The 26,055-nt window shown below is 48.7% G+C and overlaps 1 protein-coding gene across 2 annotated transcripts in view; it reads left to right on the top strand.

The window, feature by feature from the left end:
* Positions 1-26,055, top strand: part of rabgap1l (RAB GTPase activating protein 1-like) — a 934,074-nt gene that overhangs the window by 81,113 nt on the left and 826,906 nt on the right. For both annotated transcript variants that reach the window (XM_072511773.1, XM_072511772.1), the window contains exon 2: positions 5,480-5,650. In XM_072511773.1, coding sequence (XP_072367874.1) covers positions 5,510-5,650 — 141 coding nt within the window. In that variant the 5' untranslated portion in view covers positions 5,480-5,509. The remainder of the gene's footprint in view (positions 1-5,479; positions 5,651-26,055) is intronic.

Genomic DNA, 26,055 nt, shown 5'->3' with positions numbered 1-26,055 from the left:
CTGTATAATAAACCTCCCTTTTCCCCACTTTACATTCCTGTACCACCACCTCGTTGCTTCCCCCCCAACATCAAACTCTCAGATCTAGTCCAGTTTCTCTTCTTGAATGAAGGTCCATGCCTCATCTGCCGTTTCGAAGTAGTAGTGCTTGCCCTGTGCGTGACCCACAATCGCGCCGGCTACAGCATCCCAAATTTTATTTTCTTTCTGTGAAGCACCGCCTTGGCCCGATTAAAACTTGCCCTCCTTCTCGCCACCTCCGCACTCCAGTCCTGATACACTCGTATCACCGCATTCTCCCACTTGCTACTCCGTACCTTCTTGGCCCAGCTCAGGACCGCCTCTCTGTCCATGAAGTGGTGAAATCTCACCACTATCGCCCTTGGTATTCCACCCGCCTTTGGTCTTCTCACAAGGACATGGTACGCTCCTTCCACTTCCAGGGGGCCCGTTGGGGCCTCAGCTCCCATTAGCGTATGGAGCATCGTGCTCACATAAGCCCCAACATCAGCTCCCTCTGCTCTTTCGGGGAGACCTAAAATCCGTAGGTTCTTCCTCCTCGAGCTGTTCTCCAGGGCTTCCAGCCTTTCTATGCACCTCTTGTAGCGCCTCATCCGTCTCTGTTTTTACCATCAGGCCCTGTATCTCATCCTCATTCTCGGCTGCCTTTGCTTTCACTCCACGGAGCTCTATCGCCTGGACCTTTTGTGTTTCCTTCAGTCCCTCGATTGCCAATAACATCGGCGCCAGCACCTCTTTCTTAAGTTCCTCCACACATCGTCGGAGGAATTCCTGCTGGTCCGGGCCCCATGCCGTCTGGGCTCCATCCGCCGCCACCTTGCTTCTCCCTTCTCTTCTCTGCCGCTGCTCCAAAGGATCCTTCGCAATCTGGCCACTACCACTGGCCCTTTCCATACACACACGGGGGGGATCTTCCTTCGTCACCCCACACTGGGCTTGGTCTAAAAATAATTCCGTTGGGGCTCCCGAAAAGAGCCCAAATGTCCGTTAGAACGGGAGCTGCCGAAACGTGCGGCTTAGCAGTGCATCGCCGCAACCGGAAGCCCCCCATATGTCCTATGTTTGCAGCATTGTTTGCAGCAAACTACCCAGCCTTCAGAACAGTGACCACGACACCACACAACCCTGCCATGGCAATTTCTGCAAGACGTGCCAGATCATCGACATGGATACCGCCATTACACGTGAGAACACCACCCATCAGGTACGCGGTACATACTCGTGCGACTTGGCCAACGTTGTCTACCTCATACGCTGCAGGAAAGGATGTCCCGAATCGTGGCACATTGGCGAGACCATGCAGACGCTGCGACAACGAATGAACGGACATCGCGCGACAGTCACCAGGCAGGAATGTTCCCTTCCAGTCGGGGAACACTTCAGCAGTCAAGGGCATTCAGCCTCTGATCTCCGGGTAAGCGCTCTCCAAGGCGGCCTTCAGGACGTGCGACAACGCAGAATCGCCGAGCAGAAGCTTATAGCCAAGTTCCGCACACATGAGTGCGGCTTCAACCGGGACCTGGGATTCATGTCGCATTACATTCATCCCCCACCATCTGGCCTGCGAAATCCTACCAACTGTCCTGGCTTGACACAATTCACACCTCTTTAACCTGGGGTTACCCCATCTCTGGATCTGTAAAGATTTAATCACCTGCTAATGCTTGCATTCCAAGCATTGTCTGGCATCTTTGAATCTGTCTATATATATATGTTTCTGGAACATACCTCTTCATTCACCTGAGGAAGGAGCAGCGCTCCGAAAGCTAGTGACATCGAAACAAACCTGTTGGACTTTAACCTGGTGTTTTAAGACTTCTTACTGTTCTTTGTAGTGCAGTTTTGGGGATTCTTGCATTTTTCCCTCCCCACACAAACGTCATTTGTCTATTGTTTGGACAAAGAGCTTGGGGATATAGATTGATATGGATCTGAACAGGAAGAGGAACCTGGACAGCACGAGGGCTGCAGCCTCCTCGCTAGGGAGATCCGGAGTGCATCCCATCACGGTAGGTCATTTTTTACTCCCTCTGCCAGACTGGTCAAGTTCCACTTGTGGATTTGTGTCCAGTCGTGGGCTATCTGGATCCCCAGGTAGCCGAATTTGCTTGGGGCCATTTTAAATGGTAGACCCTCCAGCTCTGCCCCTCCCCCTCTTGGGTTCACCGGGACAACTTCACTTTTGCCCAGATTGAGTTTGTAGCCTGAGAAGGCTCCAAACTCTCCCAGGAGCCTCGTGGTTTCGTTCATGTCGTTTTGTGGGTCCGAGATGTAGAGGAGCAGGTCATCCGCAAAGAGTGAGACTCTGTGCTCCCTGCTTCCTCTTCGGACTCCCCTCCAGCCTCTTAATCTCATAGGGCGATTGCCGCCTGCTCAATTGCCAGGGCGAACAAGAGCAGGGACAATTGCCTTGTGCCTCTGCGCAGCTGAAAGTATTCAGAGCTGGAAAATATCCCAAACCTGTTCAAACGTTTGGGGGGCATAACCTCAGTTCTGGTTGTTGGATATTGAAGATGGCTGGATCTTGCATGTGTGAAGTCATTTGCATGCATTCTAATGTAGCTGTGGAGTCTGATTGCAAATCTGCATGGCTTTCCACCGTGTGGGCAAGAATAAATTGTCTTATTTTGCTGGGACTGCCTAGTCTTTTTAGCTTGCTTCTAGTCCTTTGCTGCCTGTATTCTTTGCTGTTGGAAGGAAACAGCATCACTGCTTGAGATTGCACCCCAGGTCTGCCTTTATTGCTTTTTTTTCTCTGTCTGTGGTGGACGTGCCATATTTCCTGAGGTTCACCTTTAATAATAATAATCGCTTATTGTCACAAGTAGGCTTCAATGAAGTTACTGTGAAAAGCCCCTCATCGCCACATTCTGGCGCCTGTTTGGGGAGGCTGGTACGGGAATTGAACCCGCGCAGCTGACCTTGTTCTGCATTACAAGCCAGCTGTTTAGCCCATTGTGCTAAACCAGCCCCTTTAAGGACTCCTGCAATCTTAAGCACTGCCTAACTCACACGCAGTGTCCATGTTTAAGTTGCTAATAAATGACCACCTTCGGGATTTTATCGTCAGTCACATGTCCACTGCATCTTAGATGGGGTCTGATGATGTTCCAGATATTTATGCTCTTTGAATTACCTCAAATGTTGGGCGCTTTGTCCTCCTATTTGATACCTTTTGTAATAGCTGGTTTCGTTGTAGATTTGATGTCTTGTTTTCTCCTCTATCTCTTGGGTAAACGGGAAAATTCTGAGCTTGCACTGGCAATTCTATTTGGTACCCTCGCTGTCAGTGCTGTAATTTCTGCACATTATGCTTCTGAGATAGGTGCAGTTACCGACAGCGTTCATTGTTTCATTGATAGTCACAGTAAATGGGGTATAGTCAGAATTTGGAAGTGGTTGATGGAGTATCCCTGTCTTCCTTAAACCGTTGGTTAGCCCATGGTTGTCAGCTTGACGGTCCTTGATAATTTTTTACACAGAACATACAATGCAGAAGGAGGCCGTTTGGCCCAACGAGTCTGCACCAACCCACCAAGCCCTCACTTCCACACTATCGCCGTAATCCAATAACCCCTCCGAACCTTTTTGGTCACTAAGGGCAAATTATCATGGCCAATCCACCTAACCTGCATGACTTTGGACTGTGGGAGGAAACCGGAGCACCCGGAGGAAACCCACGCAGACACTGGGGGAACGTGCAGACTCTGCAGAGACAGTGACCCAGCGGGGAATCGAACCTGGGAACCTGGCGCTGTGAAGCCACAGTGCTATCCACTTGTGCTACCGTGCTGCCCCACATGGAGACCAGAACTGTTCACCGAATCTTCTGTGTGGTCTAAGCAAAGCTCTCTGCAAGTTTAATGTACTGTCTCTGCTTTTTAATTCTGTCCCTTTAGACTCCAGTGCGGTTTGTTCTCTTTTAAAGTTGCCTTATTAACCCGTGCTGCTAATTTTAATATGTATTTCTACTCTTGAGTCTTTCTGTTCCTCTACCCTATTTCCATAGAATCCCTACAGTGCAGAAGGGGGCCCTATTATTATTATTTGGCCATTCAAGTCTGCACTGACCCTTTGAAAGAGCACCTTACCTAGACCCACTCCCCTGCCCAATCCCTATACCTGCACATCTTTGGACACTAAGGGGAAAATTAGCATGCCCAATCCACTTAACCTGCACATTTTTGGATTGTGGCAGGAAATTGGGCACCTAGAGGAAATCCACACAGACACTGGAGAACATACAAATTCCAGCCAGATAGTCATTCAAGGCCGGAATCAAATCTGGGTCTCTGGCACTGAGAGGCAGCAACTGTGCCACTGTGTCGCCCCAGACACTAATTTTCAAAGAGTATCTGTGACCTTCTGAGTCTTCCCCCCCCCCCCCCCCCCCATGTCCCACTTCACATTTGACCTATATTACACTTAATTTGCTAATTCCACATTTCTCCAGCGAATTTATTTTTTAACTGTATTTTGTCTCACCCTTGCCCAATTTGTTTGCAAGCAACATGTGGTGGATGGCCCCACTAACACAATGAGAGTGCACATTTCTACGATTTAGTTTGTGGTGGCACACAGGGAAGCAATTTGAGAAGTTCTTTGGGTCATAATATATGTAATTTTTTTCCTCCTTGCCGTATAACATTGGAGTTAAGCAACTGACATCAGAAACAAAGTGAGAAAAATATTAATTTGAGGACATCATCAGCCAATGTGCAAATGGAAAAATGAGATGTGTGCTCTGTCTATTGGAGTGGGAGAGTTAATGCCGCAAGCAGACTGCTGAGCCTTTTCCCTAGTGGGCATATAAGGCAGTGTATTGACATTCTAACCATGCTGTAGACCGATGGTACATTGTTCCCTTGACATTCCCAGCATGGTGCATTCCTAATTCCAGGTAGAGTGTCTAGGGGAGTTAAAGGGATGCCTCAAAGCAAAAGCTTAAGAGGGTGTTTATGTCAACTTAATGAAGGATAGTATTTCCAGAGGCACAGGGTGTAGGCCCTCTATTTAGATGTATTCATTAATGTGATTTTGGCGCACAGCTTCATTTCCAGACTCCACCTCCAATGTAATTAGCATATTATGCCTGAGTAATGTGTGCGTAATGCAGCTCATTGGATGCTCAACCCTAACCCTGAGTGGATAGGAAATGATGTGAAATCCATTATTTAACCTAACTGCTGAGAGTGGACACCTCTCGGAACTTTGAGGCTCATAGAAGTGTTGCCTGTGAACTGTGTAAATGATTGTGGCATTATAGCTGCCTCTCATTATTTTGCTTACTATTTTCTTTCTTGAGATTTGGTGATGTTAAAACATAAGCAGCAGTTTCTCCCATTTCCCCCCCCCCCCCCCTATTTTGTGTTTCAGCCAGATAACATATTTTTAAAAATCAGCAATAGGCATTGACTTTGAAGACCCATATGCATATTGTAATTTCTCTTTTTTTCAGGTTGTTGCTGTGCATTATACTGATTAAGAAATGGATGATCAAACTTCTTTGCGCAAGGTGGGTGGTTCATCAGACTCTGTTTCCACATTGAACAGTGAGGAGTTTGTTCTTGTGCCTCAGCAACCTGACGATTCTTCCTCAACCAATGGGGAGGAAAAACCAGCTTTAAAGGTAATTCGGAGTTTATTTTTTGCATGTAGTTCCAAGAATGAAGCTTTGATGTCTGTTCTCCCTCTCTATATGTCTCACCACTGCTGCTTCAATTGCCATCCATACCTCTGTCACCTCTGCAATCAATCGCTCCAGTTCTTTCTTGACCAGCTACATGCCCCCTAGTCTTCATAAGTCGCATCGTGTCTAAACATCTGTCTCCTCTAGCTGGTCCTTGACAAGTTCTGCAAACCCTTCATCTCCGTCCTCACTGACGGTTCCATAACATATCAGATTTAAAGTTCACATCTTTGTGTTTATCCCTATTTCTGTAACCTCCTGCAGCGCTAAAGCTTCCCATAACTCTTCATTCTTCTGACTCACCCCTCTCATGTGTTGCCTCACAATTGATGGTCGAGCCTTCTGCCACCTAGATCCCAGTCTCTGAAATTTCACTTGTAATATTTAATTGTGGCTTTTGAAAGAGAATTGGATAGTTATATGAAGAGGAAGAATTTGCAGAGCTATGGGGAAAAGGTGTAGGAGTGGGACTAGGTGAATTGCTCATGTAGAGAGCCAGTACAGAAACGATGGGCCGAACAGTCTCCTGTGCTATAACCATTCTATTATTATTCACTACCTCCCTTTTCTCCTCCACAGTCTACCTTTAAAGCAATAGGTAAAACAATTCAGTTTGTTTTGAAGTGTCTATTTTGGCTTGTACAAAATAGATGATATGTTCTAAAAATGTACTATGTGCAATCCAGAGCTCTTGTATATGATGCAAATGACATATGTGACAATGCCATACTTTATATGCAGCTGACTGTCACATATGGAATTCAAAGTATTTGTGGTCTGAATTATCTCTACCACTGAAGGTGGGTGTAAGTATTGTCCTCCCCCGGTTAGTCGGTTTGTCTATAAACAATATGACTCAGAAATTAATGGACTGATTTTAGTGAAACCAGGCCAACAGGTAGGCTATGGCCTAAGGAAGAACTGATTCATTTCTGGTGAAGATGCAGATCCGGATCCTTGAATTTCCTTTTCCAGGATCCATCCATTAACATTGGGAGATGGGGACAAATTGACTTTTTCAAGAATGTTGTGGGTTATTTGATTTTGAATGTTGTTTGCTTTTGAATGTTGTGGATTCTCTCAGCTTTCAAAATGTGAGCAGAGTTTTCAGAGCAGGTTATTGGACGTGGAGTGGCTTGAGAACTTCCAAGTGAGACGAAAGCTGTGGTTGCAAAGATTTTTTTTTTTCAATTTTGCAGTTACAGAGCATCAGCCAGCGGGGGAAAAGCCTCGAGGAAGAGTTGTGTAACTATAATAGCATTGAGATAACACCGTGCTTTGGAGATTTGCACCCCATTTGAGTATCTTCTTCACTTGTTAATTTGTATAATCTAATTTGTATAATCACTCTTGGTTTCCGCGCCTGTTCAATGTAACAGGTTTGCTTTCGGTCCTCTGGCAAAAGGCTCAAAGTAATTATATTTCCCCTTGACTGAATGTCAGGCTTCTTTTTTTCTAAAATATTTTTATTAGGGTATTTGGAAGTTTTTATAATAATAATAATAACAATGACATAAACATGGTATAATAACCAGTTCCACCCCCATCACAATCTTCACACACCCCAACCATAAAACAACAATCAGGTCCTCTTCCTCTCTCTGCCACCCAACCCCCCCATCCCCCCCCGCGCCCCTTTGGAATACTGCATCTGCTGACATTTTAATTTTAATTTTCCCCGAGAAAGTAGACGAACGGCTGTCATCTCCAGGTGAACCCTACCATTGACCCTCTTAAGGCGAACTTTATTTTCTCGAGACTGAGAAATCCAGCCATGTCACCAACCCAGGTCTCTATACTCGGGGGCTTCGAGCCCCTCCACATTAATAAGATCCGTCTCTGGGCTACCAGGGAGGCAAAGGCCAAAACGTCAGCCTCTTTCGTCCCCTGAACTCCCGACTCTACCGACACTCCAAAGATCGCCACCTCCGGACTCGGCACCACCCGTGTTTTTAGTACCGTGGACATTGCCTTAGCAAAACCCTGCCAAAACCTTCTTAAGCTTCGGGCATGCCCAAAACATGTGGACATGATTTGCTGGACTTCCCGCGCACCTCACACACCTGTCCTCTACCCCGAAAACCTACTCATCCGAGCCACTGTCATGTGTGCCCGGTGGACTACCTTAAATTGTATAAGCTAAGCCTGGCACATGATGAGGATGTACTAACCCTGCTTAGGGCATCCGCCCACAGACCCGCCTCCTAGCTCGTCCTCCCACTTGCCCGTGAGCTCCTCCACCGGAGTTTCCTTCGCCTCCGAAAGCTCCTGGTAAATATCTGATACCTTCCCCTCTTCAACCCAGGTACTGGAGACTACTCTGTCCTGTATCCCCCGTGGTGGCAGCAGCGGAAAGGCCGGAACCTGCTTTCTCAGGAAGTCACGCATCTGCAAATACCTAAACCCATTCCCTGCTGCCAATTCAAATTTATCCTCCAAGGCTTTCAAGCTGGGGAAGCTCCCATCTATAAATAGATCCCCCATCCTTCTAATTCCTGCCCTCTGCCAACTCCGGAATCCGCCATCCAGCCTACCCGTTACAAACCTATGATTATTATAAATCAGGGTCCAAACTGATGCTCCCTCCACTCTCTTATATCTCCTCCACTGCCCCCAGATTCTCAAAGCCGTCATCACCACCGGACTTGTGGAGTATTGGGCCGGTGAGAACGGAAGAGGTACCGTTATCAGTGCTCCCAAACTTGTGTCTTTGCATGATGCCGCCTCCATCCGCTTCCATGCCGACCCCTCCCCCACTACCCACTACCTAATCATGGCTATATTAGCCGCCCAGTAGTAGTTGCAGAAGTTCGGCAGCGCCAACCCCCCCCCCGACTGCGCTCCAGCAACACTTTCTTCACTCGCGGGATTTTACCCGCCCACACACAGCCCAAAAGAACCTTATTCACCCGCTTGAAAAAGGCCCTAGGGATGAAGATGGGGAGGCACTGAAAGACAAACAGAAATCTGGGGAGGACCATCATTTTCACGGTCTGTACCCTACCTGCCAGTGATAGTGGGAGCATGTCCCATCTCTTTTTTTCTTTTTGAAAATCTTTTTATTGTCTTTTCTCAGCTTTGGGCGGTGCTGCCGATCGCCAGCGGAGCAGGATTCTCCGGCGTGCGATTAGGCCCCCTTCCCCATGTGTAGCTCTGGCTGCTCCGATACCCCGAAGATTGCCACTAATGGGCATGGCTTCACCCTCGCCCCCACAACCTTGGACATTGCCTCGGAGAAGGCTGTCCAGAACCCAGCAAGCTTGGGGCAAGCCCAAAACATGTGGGTGTGGTTGGCCGGGCCACTCTGGCACCATTCAAATTTGTCCTCCACCTCCGGGAAGAACCTGCTTATTCGGGTTCTGGTCAGGAGCGCTCTGTGCACCACTTTGAGCTGCATTAGCCTTGCGCAGGAGGAGGTGGAACTCACCCTGCTCAGTGCTTCGCTCCAGAGTCCCCATCTATCTCTGTTCCCAGTTCCTCCTCCCATTTTTGTCTGGTCCCGTCCAGTGGTGTTTGGGCTCTGTCCAGTAGCTGTCCGTATATTTTCCCACATAGCCCCCCCTTCTCACTGCTTGTGCCTATCAGGTCCTCTAGTAGTGTGCTTTCTGGGGCCGCGGGGTACCCTACTGTCTCTTTGCAGAGGAAGTGCTTTATTTGGATGTGTCTCCATTCCTGTCCTTTTGATAGTTTCCACTTCCTCGTCCGTTCATCCAGTGTCGCCAGTCTGCGCCCTATATAGAAGTCCCCGACCGTCAATGTGCCCCCGTCCCGCCTCCAACCTTTGGTATCTAGTATGGCTGGGGGGAATCTGTGATTGCCGCAGATGGGGGCCATAAGAGACATTTTGGTTATCCCAAACTGGGTCCACGTTCTCAGCGTGGCCGCAACCACTGGGCTCGTTGTGTACCTTGTTGAGGAGGATGGGAGTGCTGCTGTGACCAGGGCCCGGAGGGTTGTTCCTTTACAGGATGCCTCCATTTGTACCCAATCTGTGTTGGGTTCTTGTCCCCATCCCCTCACTTTTTCTGCCGTTGCTGTCCAGTGGTAGTATTGTAGGTTCGGTCGAGCCAGGCCTCCTCTGACTTTCCCTCTTTTCAGTGTTGGTTTGGGATTTCTCGGGTTCTTGCCTCCCCAACACAAATGCCATGATTAGCCTGTCTATGTTTTGAAAAATGCCTTGGGGATGAAGTTTGGGATGGATCGAAACAGGAAGAGGAACCTTGGCAGTACGTGCATCTTGATCGTCTGCACTCTTCCCGCCTGGGAGAGTGGGAATGAGCCCCACCGTTGAAGGTCTTTTCTTACTTCCTCCACCAGGCTGGTCAGGTTCCACTTGTGAATCTGTGCCCAGTCTCTGACTATTTGGATCCCCAGGTAACAGAATCTGTTCTGGGCCGTTTTGAACGGGAGCCCCTTCAGCTCTGTCCCTCTCCCTTTTGGGTGGTTCACTGGGAATGTCTCGCTCTTGCCCAGGTTAAGTTTGTAGCCCAAGAAAGTTCCAAACTCTTTCAGTATTTGCAGTATTTCAGTCCCCCCTGTGGCTTTGAGACATAGAGGAGCATGTCATCCGCATAGAGCGAGACGCTGTGCTCTCTGTCTCCTCTCCGGTGCTCTCTGTCTTCTCTCCGGATTCCCTTCCAGCTTTTTGCGTCCCGCAGGGTTATCGGCAGGGGTTCGATCGCTAGCGCGAACAAGAGCGGGGACAGGGGGCAGCCCTGTCTTGTTCCTCTCTGTAGCTGAAGTATTCAGAGCTGGTGGTATTAGTTCGGACACTCGCTTTGGGAGCGTTGTACAGGAGCCTCACCCAGGCAGTGAATCCCGCTCCTAGACCAAACCATTCGAGTACCTCGAGTGTAGTTTAAAATCCCCCGACCTCAGCCGGTTCGCACGCACACTCGCTACTGGTGCCTGATAGAGAACCGCACCCAGTCAATGAAGCCCTCACCAAACTCAAACCTTCCCAGCGCCTCCCACAGGTAATCCCACTCCATTCGATCAAAAGCTTTCACCGCATCCATCGCTACCACCACCTCCACCTCCTCTCCTTCCGAGGGCATCATAATAACATTTAAAAGCCTTTGAACATTGGCCTTGAGTTGCCTACCCTTTACAAATCCTGTCTGGTCTTCCCCTATCACCCCTGGGACACAGTCCTCTATCCTTGTGGCCAGTATCTTAGCCTGTAGTTTGGCATCCACATTCAGTAGGGAAATTGGCCTGTATGACCCGCATTGCTCCGGATCCTTCTCCCGTTTCAGGATCAGTCAAATCGAGGCCTGCGACATTGTTGGGGGGAGGACTCCCTTCTCGCGTGCTTCATTAAACGTCCTCACCACCAGTGGGCTCAATATCTCTGAAAGCTTCTTATAGAATGCCAGCCGTCCGACCCCGCGGCCTTGCCCTCCAGCCCCTCGATCATTTCCTCAATCTCAATTGGGGCTCCCAGCCCTTCCTTGAGATCCTCATCAACCCTCGGGAACCTCAACTGATCCAAAATCTGCCTCATCCCCTCCATCCCCGCCGGGGATTCCGACTCATATAATTTACTGTAAAAGTCCTTAAACACCTCATTCACCCCCACTGGGTCCAGGACAGCATTCCCACCTCTACTCTTTACTCTCCCTATCTCCCTGGCCGTCTCCCTTTCTCTGAGCTGGTGCGCTAACATAATGCCTGTATCGAGATTAATTCCCCTCTGACCACTGCCTTCAAAGCTTCCCAAACCGTCGCTGCTGAGACCTCCCCCATATCATTTGTTTCCACTCATTTGTTTCCATGTAATTCTGGATGGTTCACCCGTCCACAGATCGCTTTGTCCGCTAACAACCCCACATCCAGCCTCCACAGCGGGTGTTGTTCTCTCTCCACACTAACCCGTAGATCCATCCAGTGTGTGGCATGATCTGACACTGCGATTGTGAAGTACTCAGTATCCACCACCCCCGGTATTAGCGCACTGCTCAGAACAACAAGGTCAATGCAAGAGTATTTTGTTTGCACTGAGTGCTGAATTTCGGTGCATTTGAATGCTATAGTGAGAGTTTGGTGACTTGATGGATAATAAGGGTTCATTTTTATCTAAAGTCTAGTCTTTTATTTAGTTAATTAACTTAAAAGTTGCTGTTTGGTTTAGAAGAAGGTGAATTTTCAATCAGCTTTAAACAAAGGTTCTACTTGTAGCTACTTGCAACAAGAGCTTGTTTTAAAAAAAATATATATTTTATTGAAAATTTTTTCGATCACAATTTTTTCCCTTTACAAATCAAACATAACAGTAAAGAAAAATTTAACAATAAACAAATGGCGAATCAACATGGTAATCTAATTGTTTAACATAAACTAAAACTTCCACCCCCCCTCCCCCCTGGGCTGCTGCTGCTGGTCATCTGTCTTCCCTCTAACGTTCCCCTAGGTAGTCGAGGAATGGTTGCCACCGCCTGGTGAACCCTTGAGCCGATCCTCTCAGCGCAAACTTTATCTGCTCCAGTTTTATGAACCCCGCCATATCGTTTACCCAGGCCTCCAGTCCGGGGGGTTTCGCCTCCTTCCACATGAGTAGAATCCTACGCCGGGCTACTAGGGACGCAAAGGCCACAACGTCGGCCTCTTTCGCCTCCTGCACTCCCGGCTCATCCGCAACTCCAAATAAAGCTAGCCCCCAGCCTGGTTTGACCCGGGCCTTCACCACCTTGGAAATCACTCCCGTTGGGAAATTTCGGAACGGAAAATACTCCGATCTTTGCCTTCCAATACCCCTCCAGTGCCAGGCACGACCAAAACATATGTGCGTGGTTTGCCGGGCTTCCGCCGCACCTCCCACACTTGTCCTCCACTCTGAAGAACCTACTCAGCGCACACATAACAGGAGAAAGACTATGTAGCACCTTGAATTGAATCAGGCTAAGCCTGGCGCACGAGGAAGAGGAATTTACCCTGCTTAGGGCATCAGCCCACATACCCTCCTCTATCTCCTCCCCTAGCTCTTCTTCCCACTTTCCTTTTAATTCACCCACCAACTCCTCCCCCTCCTCCCTCATCTCTCGGTATATCTCTGTCACCTTGCCCTCTCCGACCCACACCCCCGAAAGCACTCTGTCCTGAATCCCCTGTGCTGGGAGCAGCGGAAATTCCCTCACCTGTTGTCTTGTGAACGCCCTCACCTGCATATATCTAAGGAAGTTTCCCCGGGGCAACTTATACTTTTCCTCCAATGCTCCCAAGCTCGCAAACGTCCCATCTATAAATAAATCTCCCACCCTCCTAATTCCCAACTGGTGCCAGCTCTGAAATCCTCCATCCATTCTTCCTGGGGCAAACCTATGGTTGTTCCTGATTGGGGACCCCACCAGGGCTCCCCGCACACCTCTCTGTCGCCTCCATTGTCCCCAGATATTCAATGTTGCCGCCACCACCGGGTTCGTGGTAAACTTTTTTGGTGAGAGCGGTAGCGCCGCCGTCACCAGCGCCTCTAAGCTCGTCCCTTTACAGGACTTTCTCTCCAGTCTTTTCCACGCCGCTCCCTCTCCCTCCATCATCCATTTACGAATCATCGCCACATTGGTGGCCCAATAGTAGTCGCCCAAATTCGGTAGCGCCAATCCTCCTCTGTCCCTGCTACGTTGTAGGAACCCCCTCCTTACTCTCGGGACTTTCCCTGCCCACACGAAGCTCGTGATGCTCCTGTCTATTTTTTAAAAAAGGGTCTTAGTGATTAGTATAGGGAGACATTGAAATACAAATAAGAACCTCGGGAGGACCATCATCTTAATTGCCTGCACTCTGCCCGCCAGCGACAGAGGCTGCATGTCCCACCTCTTGAAGTCCTCCTCCATTTGTTCTACCAATCGTGTCAGGTTAAGTCTGTGTAAGGTTCCCCAGCTCCTAGCGATCTGAATCCCCAGGTATCGGAAGTTTCTTTCCACTTTCCTTAGAGGCAGGCCTTCTATCTCTCTACTCTGGTCCCCTGGATGTATCACGAATAGTTCACTCTTCCCCATGTTAAGCCTATATCCCGAGAAATCTCCGAACTCCCTCAATATCTGCATGACCTCTATCACCCCCCCCGCTGGGTCCGACACATACAACAGTAGGTCATCCGCGTATAGCGAGACTCGGTGTTCTTCTCCCCCTCTAATCACCCCTCTCCATTTCCTGGAGTCTCTCAACGCCATGGCCAGAGGTTCAATTGCCAACGTGAACAACAGTGGAGATAGCAGGCATCCCTGTCTTGTTCCCCTATATAGTCGTAAATACTCCGATCTTTGCCGACCCGTGACTACACTTGCTGTTGGGGCCCCATAAAGAAGTTTGACCCAGCTAATAAACCCGTTCCCGAACCCAAACCTCCTTAACACCTCCCATAAGTACTCCCACTCCACCCTATCAAATGCCTTCTCTGCATCCATTGCCGCCACTATCTCTGCCTCCCACTCCACTGGGGGCATCATTATCACCCCTAATAGTCGTCGCACGTTGACATTCAGTTGTCTCCCCTTTACGAACCCTGTCTGGTCTTCGTGCACCACCCCCGGGACACAGTCCTCTATCCTCGATGCCAGTACCTTTGCCAGCAATTTGGCGTCCACATTCAATAATGAAATAGGTCTATAGGACCCGCACTGCAACGGATCTTTATCCCTCTTCAGAATTAGCGATATCGTCGCCTCCGACATTGTCGGGGGTAAAGTCCCTCCTTCCCTGGACTCATTGAACGTCCTCACCAACAACGGGGCCAACAAGTCCACGTATTTTCTATAAAATTCCACCGGGAACCCGTCTGGTCCCGGAGCCTTCCCTGCTTGCATGTTCCCCAGCCCCTTAATAACCTCATCCACCCCAATCGGTGCCCCCAGGCCTTCCACCTCCTGCTCCTCCACCCTCGGGAACCTCAATTGATCCAGGAACTGCCGCATCCCCTCCTCTCCCTCTGGGGGCTGGGACCTGGGACCTATACAGTCCCTCATAAAAGGTCTTGAACACCTCGTTTATCTTCCCTGCTCTTCGCACCGTGGCTCCCTTTTCGTCTCTAATTCCCCCTATCTCCCTCGCCGCTGTCCTCTTTCGCAACTGATGAGCCAGCAGGCGACTAGCCTTTTCCCCATATTCATACCTCCTCCCCTGTGCCTTCCTCCACAGCACCTCCGCCTTTCTGGTGGTCAAGAGGTCAAACTCCGTCTGGAGTCGTCTCCTCTCCCTGTACAGTCCCTCCTCCGGGGTCTCTGCAAATTCCCTGTCCACCCTTAAAATCTCCCCCAGTAATCTTTCCCTTTCCTTGGCCTCTGTTTTCCCTTTGTGGGCCCCAATGGAGATCAGCTCTCCTCTGACCACCGCTTTTAGTGCTTCCCATACCACTCCCACACGGACCTCCCCGTCGTCATTGGCCTCCAGGTACCTCTCAATACACCCCCGCACTCTTCAACACACTCCCTCATCCGCCATCAATCCCACATCTAATCGCCAGAGTGCTCTCTGCTCCCTTTCCTCTCCTAGTTCCAGGTCCACCCAGTGTGGGGCATGGTCCGAAACCGCTATGGCTGAATACTCAGCTTCTTCCACCCTTGAGATCAACGACCTTCCCAGAACAAAAAAATCTATCCGGGAGTACACTTTATGGACATGGGAGAAGAAGGAGAACTCCCTGGCCCTCGGTCTAAGAAATTGCCATGGATCCACTCCCCCCATTTGGTCCATAAACCCCTTGAGCACCTTGGCCGTTGCCGGCCTTCTTCCGGTCTTTGATCTGGATCTATCTAACCCTGGGTCCAGCACGGTATTGAAGTCCCCTCCCAAGATCAAGTTTCCTACCTCCAGGTCCGGTATACGACCCAACATCCGTCTCATAAATCCCGCATCGTCCCAATTCGGGGCATATACATTAACCAACACGACCTCCATTCCCTCCAGCCTGCCACTCACCATTACGTATCTACCTCCGCTATCTGCTACGATGTTCTTTGCTTCAAATGCTACCCGTTTCCCCACCAATATGGCCACCCCTCTATTCTTTGAATCTAGTCCTGAGTGGAACACCTGTCCCACCCATCCTTTCCTTAACCTAACTTGGTCCGCCACCTTCAGGTGCGTCTCTTGGAGCATAGCCATGTCTGCCCTTAGTCCTTTCAAGTGCGCGAGCACTCGGGCCCTTTTAATCGGTCCATTCAGGCCTCTCACGTTCCACGTGATCAGCCTCACTAGGGGGCTACCTGCCCCCCTCCCGTGTCGACTAGCCATCAACTTCTCTAGGCCAGTCCCATATCCCGCCTCCGCGCTCCCACTCGCTCCCCAGGCGTCGCATTCCATCCCCGTCCACTCTTTAACCATTTCCTTTTTGATTTCCGCAGCAGCAACCCAGTTGCCCCCCCCCCCCCCCGCCCGCTAGATCCCTTTCTAGCGTGATTGCTCCCCCCATATTACTTCCTCAAGTCAGCTGACTTCAACTGACCCCGGCTACTCCTGCTCACTCCTTGACCCCCCCCGTGTGGGGAACTCCCATCCGCCTTGCGCCTGTCTTCCCGCCATAATCTTTCTGGCGCGGGAACATCCCTTTATCTGACCCGCCTCTTGTGGCGCAGCTCCCTTTCCTCTCCCCCTCCCATTCCTCATTCTCCGCCTATGTCCCTTCTTTCCCCCCTCACCGGCGCCCACATTTCCTAGTGTCTCCCCCCATCCCAATTTACTTCTCTATTTACATCAACCATAACAATAACAATAACATTCCCTACAGTATCAGTCCCTCAGTTCCGATCCAATTTCTCCTCTTTAATAAAGGTCCATGCTTCTTCCGCCCTATGGAAATAATGGTGTCTCTCCTGGTACGTAACCCATAGTCGTGCTGGCTGCAGCATCCCGAACTTCACCTTTTTGTGTAACACCTCTTTGGCTCGGTTAAAACTCGCCCTCCTTCTCGCCACCTCCGCACTCCAATCCTGGTACACCCGTACCACTGCATTCTCCCATCTGCTGCTCCGCACCTTTTTAGCCCATCTCAGGACCTCTTCTCTATCTTTAAGGCGGTGAAATCGCACGATTGTCGCCCTGGGTGGTTCTCCCGCTTTTGGTCTTCTCGCCGGGATCCGATGTGCCCACTCCACCTCCAAGGGGCCCGTAGGGGCCTCAGCTCCCATCAATGAGCTTAGCATCGTACTTACATAAGCTCCACAGTCCGCTCCTTCCACTCCCTCAGGGAGACCCAGTATCCGAAGGTTCTTCCTTCACGCTCTGTTTTCTAGGGCCTCAATCCTTTCAATGCACTTTTTATGGAGTGCCTCGTGCGTCTGTGCTTTGACCGCCAGGCCCAGGATCTCGTCCTCATTATCCGTCACCTTCTGCTCCACCACGCGGAGCTCTGTCTCCTGGGTCCTTTGTGCCTCCTTGAGCCCCTCAATTGCCTGTAGCATCGGGGTCAGCACCTCCCTCTTTAGTAGCTCCACACACCGTCTCAGGAATTCGTCTTGCTCTGGCCCCCATGTCGCCTGGGCTTTCTCCGCCGCCATCTTGTGTCTTCTCCCTTTCTGTCCCTTTCGTCGAAGATTCCTCGCGCTGCAGCCGCCGCCGCCGATATTTTCCTCTTTCGTTGCGGGGGGGGACTCCCTATTCACTCACCCCACACCGGGTTTCGTCGCCCAAAAGTTTCCCGTTGGGGCTCTTAAAAGAGCCCGAAGGTCCATTGGAGCTGGAGCCGCCGAAACGTGCGGTTTAGCTCGTCATCGCCGCAACCGGAAGTCTCCAACAAGAGCTTGTTAATTAGTTAATTGGATTAGGCCAGTTTTCAGAGGCTAGAGTCACAGTATAAAGGTGAGCCAGCTACAGTGCAGACTTTATTTGCACTGAGTGCTGAATTTGGGTGCATTTGAATGCTATAGTGAGAGTTTGGTGACTGAGGGAGTTAGGTGAGGAGGGAGTAAGGTGCTCCTTTCATTTCATTTCCTGCATTTCCTCAAAGAGCATGAAGGGAGCCGGGAGTTTACAGAGAGTGCAGCTGACTGGGAGCAGAGTCGGAGGGCGGAGTTCCAGTTGGTCCACAGTGCAGCTATATTCTAGGCTAGGGCAGTTGCATGCTCCTCCTGTAGGATGTGGGTGGTGAGGGATACCACCGGTGTCCCGCTGACTATACCTGCGGGAAGTGCACCCAACTCCAGCTCCTCAGAGACCGTGTTAGGGAACTGAAGCTTGAGCTGGATGAACTTCGGATCATCCGGGAGGCAGAGGGGGTAATAGACGAGAGTTACAGGGAGGTAGCCACACCCAAGGTACAGGACAAGAGTAGCTGGGTTACAGTCAGGGGAAAGAAAACGAATGGGCAGACAGTGCAGGGATCCCTCATGGCCGTTCCCCTTCAAAACAAGTATACAGTTTTGGATGCTGTTGGGGGGGGGTGACTTACCGGGGGATGACTCTAGCGGCCAGGTCTCTCGCACTGAGTCTGGCTCTGGGCTCAGAAGGGAAGGGGGGGAGAATAGAAAAGCAACTGTGATAGGAGACACAATGGTTAGGGGAATAGATAGGAGATTCTGTGGTCACGAGCGAGACTCCTGGAAGGTATGTTGCCTCCTGGGTGCCAGGGCCAGGGATGTCTCGGACCGTGTCTTCAGGATCCTTAAGGGGGAAGGTGAGCAGCCAGAAGTCGTGGTGCACATTGGTACCAACGACGTAGGTAGGAAAAGGGGTGTGGATGTAATAAACGTGTTTAGGGATTTATGCTGGAAGTTAAAAGCCTGGACAGAGTTGCCATCTCTGGTTTCATAGAATTTACCGTATAGAAGGAGGCCATTCGGACCATCGAGTCTGCACCGGCCCTTACAAAGCCCACGTATCTACCCTATCCCCATTGCCAGTGTGTTGCCGGTGCCACATGATAGCGAGGCTAGGAATAGGGAGAGAGTGCAGTTGAACATGTGGCTGCAGGAATGGTGTAGGAGGGAGGGCTTCAGGTATTTTGATAATTGGAGCGCATTCTGGGGAAGGTGGGACCTGTACAAGCAGGACGGGTTGCATCCGAACCAGAAGGGCACCAATATCCTGGGAGGGAGGTTTTCTAGTACTCTTCGGGAGGGTTTAAACTAATTTGGCAGGGGAATGGGAACCGGATTTGTAGTCCAGCAACTAAGGTAGTCGATGTTCAGGACATCAAAACGCATAGTGAGGCAGTGGGGAAGGTAATACTGACAAAGTGACAAAGGAGAGTACTTGCAGGCACGGAGATGGGTTGAAGTATGTATACTTCAACGCAAGAAGCATCAGGAATAAGGTGGGTGAACTTGAGGCATGGATCGCTACTTGGGACTGCGATGTTGTGGCCATCACGGAAACTTGGATAGAAGAGGGGCAGAAATGGTTATTGGAGGTTCCTGGTTATAGATATTTCAATAAGATTAGGAAGGGTGGTAAAAGAGGTGGGGGTGGGGGGTGGCATTGTTAATTAGAGAGAGTATAACAGCAGCAGAAAGGCAGTTCGAGAAGTATCTGCCTACTGAGATAGTATGGGTTGAAGTCAGAAATAGGAAAGGAGCAGTCACCTTGTTGTGAGTTTTCTATAGGCCCCCCAATAGTAGCAGAGATGTGGAGGAACAGATTGGGAAAGGTGCAGAAGCCACAGGGTAGACGTCATGGGTGACTTCAACTTCCCAAATATTGAGTGGAAACTCTTTAGATCAAATAGTTTGGATGGAGTGGTGTTTGTGCAGTGTGCAGGATCGCTGTGTGCATCTCTTGGAGTGTGCCTCCTCCTACATTCTGTGGGTTGGGAAGGGCTGCTACGACTGACGGGTCGAGGCTTAAAACTGTGAGCTTCCCTTGCTCCTTTTCGTCCAGGCCATACATGGTTGCCTGTGTTCTGACTTAATCAAAAAATTGGTGGAGGTCAATGTGGGAAGGAACAGTGTAATTTGTCCACACGCGTCCCGTAATTGGGTCACGGTTAACGGGATTGTGTAAAGGAAGTCTGCTTCTCCTTCTCCTGCTGCCCTGCGGTGTGTGATCACAGGATTCATGGGGGGTGTTCTTCCTGTTCGGTTGGGGGTAGGGGCGCTTTCCTTTTCTGGGTTTTTTCCTGCGTACATGTCCCATTACGTATCTATGGGCAGTCTTGTTCAATTTCTGCCAATCTGGGCCGTTTTCTTAATCTAATTGGGGTCCGAACGTACTCTGAAATCCATTTTGCACGGACAGCAGAGATTGCAATTCTGCAATTTGCTTCCCGCACTTTGCGTGGTCTACTGAGCTCTGCCTTTGTTCTGCCGTGGAAGTATGGAGTGCTCGTAGGGCTGCTTTTAAATCGTTGCACTGTTTCTGCAATTTCTCAACTTGCTGTTCTGTTTCTCGCCTTACCAAGACCGCACGTTGCGTGTCATGGTAGGCCATCTCATATTGTGTCTGAAAGCTGTTCAAATGCGCGAGACAAGACTGATGTGCCCTCTCGGCATCATCCACCTCTCTGTCCCTTGCTGCTAACTGCTCTTTCAGATCTCTATTCTCTTTCTCTACCTCACTCACGTCTACCTCACTACTTCTGACTCCCTCCTCTATCTCTCTACGGAGCGTCTTGACGACCTCCTCTGTGCCTTGCAATTATGCCAAACAGGACACGATTGCCATCGGCTTGCGAGCTTTCCCTAAGCTCTTCTTGTGGATCTCTGACAGGTTCTCCCACCAAGTATGTCCTATACTCCCTGGTCCTGTTTCCTCATTATCACAGAATTCACTCCAAAGGGGCCATCCTTTCCCTTTGAGATATTTCCTGATCTCTTCTTCCCAAACGGGGCACTGTCCTACTCTACTGGTGGTCGCTGCGACCTCGAATTCCTGGGGGTTCATAAGACATTCCATTGCCTTCATTGCCATTCTCTCTACTAGGATCTCTAACGAATTTGGAATAGGGGGTGATAAAGCGGTGATGTAAACATGGCTACGGCTTATGCTAATTTCCGGCCTACAAAACTCCCGACAGTTTTTCGCAACAAAATCTCTCAGGTTTACCTTATATCCCTGTTAGTACGCATGCAATAACATACTTCCGAATCTCAGAGGCTTGATCAGTACTGTTTTGACGCTTGTAGTTTTTCTGTTCCCAATTGGATTCTCAATTCAAATTTTGGGTTCTCTTGGAGTGGTTCGGCCACTTCTAAGTCGAGTCCCACCAGAGTCACCAGTAAATGTTGCTAACCTTTGGTTAGCTCTTAATTTGGCTCTATTAAATAGCGTTTGCTCAAGAGTCTCCAGGTTTCTTTCGACACCGCCACAAGGTTCAGAACCGAATACTGATCAATCGATAAACCAGTTAGTAAGTTCAAAGCAATGCTCATTTATTTACACACAGTCAAATCTACTCATGCATAAACTCTACAGCTAAACTACCACTATTACTAAGGCCTATACCTAGCTTCGGGCGCCCACTCAGTCAGAGGAACAATGGCCATTGCTCGGTTCTGAGGCTGCTGGGTTGAGCTGTTTACAGGGTAGTAACTAGGAGCATCTATCTCTTAGCGTGCGTTGACTTGGAACTTATTTGGTCTGCTGTAGCTGCTAGGCTGGTCTCTCTCTTCGGTGAGAGCCAATGCCAAAGGAGAAAGATTCTCCCTTGGGTGATACCTCTTGTACTGCAAAGGGCTTCGCGCTCTTTTGGGCGGGCCTTGAACTTGGCCTCAACTAATTGGGTTTCCACTAGATTTCCTCCACTAGAGGGGTGGTTCCCTGATCACTGGGCGTGTCCTGGTGACTGTCAGTCTGTTTTGTCTTAGCTTCTTCTGGCGCCGGGGAGTCTGTCCTAACATTGTGTATCTAAATGTTTCCCTTTTGTCCCCGGAGATGGCTCATTAGTATGTAAATCGTTTGGTAGTTTCTGTCCTGTCTGAGCGTTTAAGGTCCTAATCAACAGACCGAGCTTGCACCTGCTTGTTTCTTAGCATTGTCCAATTTTCCCTGCAGTCTTTGCAAGTGTCCATTTTGTAATCGGGACGTGGCCATCCCAGATGGCTACAGCCAGAAGGTATATTAGAGTCTCCCTCTGTAATCTAAAGACTGTAAATTGATCCTGGTGATTTAAAACTAATAACAGTAGTGACTTTAACCTGATGTGCTTCTGGTAAAAGGTGTTTTAAGTCTTATGGATGTTAAAAGGAAAGCTTAAAGGATTACGAAGTGTATTCTTTGGGGGTTGTATTTGAATTAATGGTTGCTAAGATGTTCACTATGTTTTAAAAAGGTTAACTTAAATTCATAGAATAAACATTGTTTTGCTTTAAAAAATACTTTTCCATTTCTGCTCTACCACACCTGTAGAGTGGGATGTGTGCTCCCCATACACAATCTAGTAAAAGTTGTGGGTCAGGTGAACTCCATGATACACTCTGGGGTTCTCTAAACCCTGGCCCATAAGAGGGGGATAAAAGTCTATCTATTGGATTGGCTTAGTGAACTTAAAGACAGTAAGGGGTGAGCATATTGTGGTTACTTTTCAGATGTGGTATTTTAGTTTAAGTAGGGAGTGTGTTGTGGACAATGGCTCTTTCAGAGGCTCAAATGTTTGGGGGTAGAGACGGTCACATGCAGTACATTACGGACAGAGACTAAAAGCAGACTGTTAGATTTGGCAAAAACATTGCAGTTAACATTACCTGACAAAATGCGAAACGATGAGGTCATTATGGCGGTGGCTAAGCATTTAAAGTTGCCTGAGATACAGTTTGACTCATTGGAAATAGCAAAAATTCAGTTACGAGTTAAACAAATGGAACATGAGAAAGAATTAAAGCAGCTTGAATACGAAAGGGAGAGAGAGGAAAAAGAAAGAGAACGAGGGAGAGAGGAAAAAGAGAGAGAAGAAAGGAAAACAGAAAGAATAGCCTTGCAAGAACAAAAAGAAAGAGAAAGGGAGATACAGATCAGGGGAAAAGTTAAAGAGAGAGAGTTTGAACTTCAGAAAATGGCCATGAAACATGACAGTCAGTTAAAATTGGCAGACGTAAAGGGAAACGTACAGTTGGATGATTGTGATGAGGGTAGTGAGAAAGAGCGTCATAGCCGAAGGCTTGGTGGGAATCTATTTAAATATGTCCAAGCATTGCCAAAGTTTGACGAGAAGGAGGTTGAAGCCTTTTTCATTTCATTTGAGTAGATGGCTAAACAAATGAAATGGCCACAGGACATGTGGGTATTACTGATTCAAACAAAGCTAGTAGGTAGGGCTAGTGAAGTGTTTGCATCACTACCGGATGAGGTATCTGGGACGTATGAGGAGGTGAAAAAAAATCCATTTTAGGTGCATATGAACTAGTGCTTGAAGCCGACAGACAAAGGGTTAGAAATTTAAGGAAAGAATTTGGTCAAACATACATGGAGTTTGAAAGGATGAAACAGAATAATTTTGATAGGTAGTTAAGGGGTTTGAAAATAGACCGAACGTATGAAGCTTTCAGAGAAATTATACTTTTGGAGGAGTTTAAAAATTCAATTCCTGATGTAGTGAGAACTCGTGTGGAAGAGCAGAGGGTTAAAACTGTGAGAATAGCAGCAGAAATGGCATATGATTATGAATTAGTTCATAAATCAAAGCTTGGTTTCCGACATCAGTTTCAGCCTGTGAGGCATAGAAACTGAGGACATGAGAAATACTCAAGTGGTAAAGGTAAAGGTGATCTGATGGGAAATAATAAGGAGAGTGTACTTCAGATTAAAAACAAAATCCAGGAGGGTGGAAAAGAAATGAAAAGTTTCAAATGTTTTCACTGTAATAAACTAGGCAATGTAAAGTCGCCGTGTTGGTGGTTGAAGAAAAGCACTGGGAAGGCAGATGTGGTAAAACAGGATAGAACAAAGAACAAAGAAATGTACAGCAAGGAACAGGCCCATCGGCCCTCCAAGCCCGTGCCGACCATGCTGCCCGACTAAACTACAATCTTCTACACTTCCTGGGTCCGTATCCCTCTATTCCCATCCTATTCATGTATTTGTCAAGATGCCCCTTAAATGTCACTACCGTCCCTGCTTCCACCACCTCCTCCGGTAGCAAGTTCCAGGCACCCACTACCCTCTGCGTAAAAAACTTGCCTCGTACATCTACTCTAAACCTTGCCCCTCTCACCTTAAACCTATGTCCCCCAGTAATTGACCCCTCTACCCCGGGGAAAAGCCTCTGACTATCCACTCTGTCTATGCCCCTCATAATTTTGTAGACCTCTATCACGTCGCCCCTCAACCTCCTTCGTTCCAGTGAGAACAAACCGAGTTTATTCAACCGCTCCTCATAGCTAATGCCCTCCATACCAGGCAACGTTCTGGTAAATCTCTTCTGCACCCTCTCTGAAGCCTCCACATCCTTCTGGTAGTGTGGCGACCAGAATTGAACACTATACTCGAAGTGTGGCCTAACTAAGGTTCTAAACAGCTGCAACATGACTTGCCAATTCTCATACTCAATGCCCCGGCCAATGAAGGCAAGCATGCCGTATGCCTTCTTGCCTACCTTCTCCACCTGTGTTGCCCCTTTCAGTGACCTGTGGACCTGTACTCCTGGATCTCTTTGACTTTCAATACTCTTGAAGGTTCTACCATTCACTGTATATTCCCTACCTGCATTAGACCTTCCAAAATGCATTACCTCACATTTGTCCGGATTAAACTCCATCTGCCATCTCTCCGCCCAAGTCTCCAAACAATCTAAATCCTGCTGTATCCTCTGACAGTCCTCATTGCTATCCGCAATTCCACCAACCTTTGTGTCGTCTGCAAACTTACTAATCAGACCAGTTACATTTTCCTCAATCATTTATATATACTACAAACAGCAAGGGTCCCAGCACTGATCCCTGTGGAACACCACTGGTCACAGCCCTCCAATTAGAAAAGCATCCTTCCATTGCTACTCTCTGCCTTCTATGACCTAGCCAGTTCTGTATCCACCTTGCCAGCTCACCCCTGATCCCGTGTGACTTCACCTTTTGTACTAGTCTATCATGAGGGACGTTGTCAAAGGCCTTACTGAAGTCCATATAGACAACATCCACTGCCCTACCTGCATCAATCATCTTAGTGACCTCCTCGAAAAACTCTATCAAGTTAGTGAGACACGACCTCCCTTTCACAAAACCATGCTGCCTCTCACTAATACATCCATTTGCTTCCAAATGGGAGTAGATCCTGTCTCGAAGAATTCTCTCCAGTAATTTCCCTACCACTGAAGTAAGGCTCACCGGCCTGTAGTTCCCTGGATGATCCTTGCTACCCTTCTTAAACAGAGGAACAACATTGGCTATTCTCCAGTCCTCCGGGACATCACCTGAAGACAGTGAGGATCCAAAGATTTCTGTCAAGGCCTCAGCAATTTCCTCTCCAGCCTCCTTCAGTATTCTGGGGTAGATCCCATCAGGCCCTGGGGACTTATCTACCTTAATATTTTTCAAGACGCCCAACACCTCGTCTTTTTGGATCTCAATGTTCAATGTGACCCCGGCTATCTACACACCCTTCTCCAGACTCAACATCTACCAATTCCTTCTCTTTGATGAATACTGATGCAAAGTATTCATTTAGTACCTCGCCCATTTCCTCTGGCTCCACACATGGATTCCCTTGACTATCCTTCAGTGGGCCAACCCTTTCCCTGGCTACCCTCTTGTTTTTTATGTACGTGTAAAAAGCCTTGGGATTTTCCTTAACCCTATTTGCCAATGACTTTTCGTGACCCCTTCTAGCCCTCCTAACTCTTTGCTTAAGTTCCTTCCTATTTTCCGTATATTCCACACAGGCTTCGTCGGTTCCCAGCCTTCTAGCCCTGACAAATGCCTTTTTCTTTTTGATGAGGCCTACAATATCTCTCGTTATCCAAGGTTCCCGAAATTTGCCATATTTATCCTTCTTCCGCACAGGAACATGCTGGTCCTGAATTCCTTTCAACTGACATTTGAAAGCCTCCCACATGTCAGATGTTGATTTACCCTCAAACATCCACCCCCAATCTAGGTTCTTCAGTTCCCGCCTAATATTGTTATAATTAGCCTTCCCCCAATTTAGCACATTCACCCTAGGACCACTCTCACCCTTGTCCATCAGCACTTTAAAACTTACTGAATTGTGGTCACTGTTCCCGAAATGCTCCCCTACTGAAATTTCTACCACCTGGCCGAGCTCATTCCCCAATACCAGGCCCAATACAGCCCCTTCCTTGGACTGTCTAAAGATTGACTAGTTCCCGTATCTCTTAAAATTGTGACTTCTTTACCTGCTCCTCCTGATACACATGAGTAAACTTTACCCACACAAGTAAATTCTTTAAAGACATCTGGCACCTTCTTATCAATCACCTCTTGATCAGGCTGTACAATCTTTTGAACCTCCTTCGCTTCACTTGGGCT

Source organism: Scyliorhinus torazame, chromosome 7 (assembly GCF_047496885.1).
Source record: "Scyliorhinus torazame isolate Kashiwa2021f chromosome 7, sScyTor2.1, whole genome shotgun sequence".
Classification (NCBI taxonomy): domain Eukaryota; kingdom Metazoa; phylum Chordata; class Chondrichthyes; order Carcharhiniformes; family Scyliorhinidae; genus Scyliorhinus; species Scyliorhinus torazame.
Note: the sequence above shows the minus strand (reverse complement) of the source record. Positions and strands in the feature narration are given on the sequence as shown.